Source organism: Chenopodium album, chromosome 18 (assembly GCF_948465745.1).
Source record: "Chenopodium album chromosome 18, dcCheAlbu1.1, whole genome shotgun sequence".
NCBI classification, from domain to species: Eukaryota; Viridiplantae; Streptophyta; class Magnoliopsida; order Caryophyllales; family Amaranthaceae; genus Chenopodium; species Chenopodium album.
In genome coordinates this window covers 42,384,180-42,386,008 of record NC_137851.1, presented here as the reverse complement: position 1 = coordinate 42,386,008, position 1,829 = coordinate 42,384,180, and the positions used below count along the sequence as shown (strand labels likewise).

The 1,829-nt window shown below is 37.3% G+C and overlaps 1 protein-coding gene across 1 annotated transcript; it reads left to right on the top strand.

Moving 5' to 3' along the window:
• Positions 1-876: 876 nt before the first annotated feature.
• Positions 877-1,566, top strand: LOC145592164 (uncharacterized). The gene is made up of 2 exons (XM_081648623.1): positions 877-1,130; positions 1,320-1,566. Exons 1-2 carry the CDS (start codon positions 877-879, stop codon positions 1,564-1,566), a joined length of 501 nt encoding a protein of 166 aa, XP_081504749.1.
• Positions 1,567-1,829: the final 263 nt, after the last annotated feature.

Genomic DNA, 1,829 nt, shown 5'->3' with positions numbered 1-1,829 from the left:
CGGTCGAGGGGTTTAAGTTAATTAATTGTAATTTTAAGTGTAATGTTTTAGCTTTGGGTATGGTTGTATTTTATGTTTAAGTGTAACTAATGTTGTTGTATTTCAATGTTGTGTTAAGTTTACTTTTAATAATGTATTCTGATATTGTAATGTTTGTATTAAGTTTGTATTAAAGTATGCGTCAAAATAAAAGAGTTTGTATTAAAGTTTGTTTTATTGTCATTTGACTAGTCATACCTGTAACCATATCAAGTACTTGTCTTATAATGCATTCACTAGTCATAGCCACAATAGTAGTCATGCATGTACCATTTCAGTATTTACTTTTTTCAATGACTAGTTATTCAAAATAAAGTAGTCAGTATTTTTTTGATACATTGAGTAGTCATTCATAGTATAGTGTTAATGCATTGAAAGGTCATTCACTAGTCATGCATGCTCCATTTCGGTCAGGTGTAATTTGTTTAATGCATTGAATTGTCATTCAAAATTCAAAATTCATTTTCATTTCTATATATACTTAATACACGATCTATACACAACCACACCAAAAATTCAAGATTTCAAACACATACAATGTCTTCCATTAGCTCAAATTCTAGCTCATCTGATGAAGATACATATGCCCAATTTGATGAGCTAGTTGATGAACTCTTCACAAATCACTTACCAACTATGTTGCTTTCCCAACAACAAGCCTAACCCGTAATTGAAAATGAATGTGACCCGGAACCTCCTAGAAGAGATACAAATAGGAGAGATAGGGAACAGGGTCATGAAAGATTGTTTAATGATTACTTCGCTGATAATCCAGTGTATAGCAACAATCAATTTCGGCGTAGATTTCGAATGCAAAGGCCTTTATTTTGTTGTATCATGAACAAAGTTGTTGACGGTGATCAATTCTTCCAGCAGCGTAGGAATGCAGCTGGAAGGCTTGGGTTATCACCACTACAAAAATGCACCGCCGCGATAAGAATGTTGGCATACGGGTTGGCCCCAGATGCGGTGGATGAGTATATACGCATTGGTCAAACAACCTCTCGGAATGCATTGCAACGTTTTTGTCAAGGGGTTATTACCCATTTTGAAGCTGAGTACCTAAGAAGTCCTACAGATGAAGATTTAAGGCGAATCTTGCATCAAAATGAAATGCGTGGTTTCCCAGGCATGATAGGTAGCATTGATTGCATGCATTGGGAATGGAAGAATTGTCCTACGGCACGGAAAGCACAATACGCAGGCTAGAGTAAGAATGCGACCCTAATTCTAGAAGTCGTAGAAGATCAAGATTTATGGATTTGGCATTCATTCTTTAGAATTCCCGGATCTTGTAATGATCTTAATGTCCTATACCGTTCCCCTGTATTTGATGATGTCTTGCATGGCCGAGCACCTCCAATACATTTTTCAGTGAATGGCCATGAGTACAACGTGGGATATTATTTGGCAGACGGTATTTACCCAAAATGGGCTACTTTCATTCAAGGAATAACACATCCTCAAGTTCAGAAGGACAAATTATTTGCTGAAAAACAAGCTGCGGCACAGAATGACGTTGAATGAACTTTTGGGGTTTTACAAGCTAGGTTTGCAATACTACGACAACCCTCACTTGCGTTTGATGAAGACATTTTGTGTGACATAATGAAAGCTTGCATCATTATGCACAACATGATTTGTCGAGGATGAACGCCACAACTACATTCGGGCTGAAGTTTTGAGAAGGTACTACGAAGAAGATCAACCACAATTAACAAGACCAAATACAGGTGCCACAGTTAACAACAACGAGCCTTTTGAATATCACGTTGGCCGACCGCCTGACC

Excerpts from the sequence above, each read along its gene's own strand:
- LOC145592164 (XM_081648623.1), top strand. The coding sequence starts at position 877 with ATGAACAAAGTTGTTGACGGTGATCAATTCTTCCAGCAGCGTAGGAAT. Across the intron at positions 1,131-1,319 it reads CCTACAGATGAAGATTTAAG|AATTCCCGGATCTTGTAATG; the intron begins GCGAATCTTGCA and ends TTCATTCTTTAG.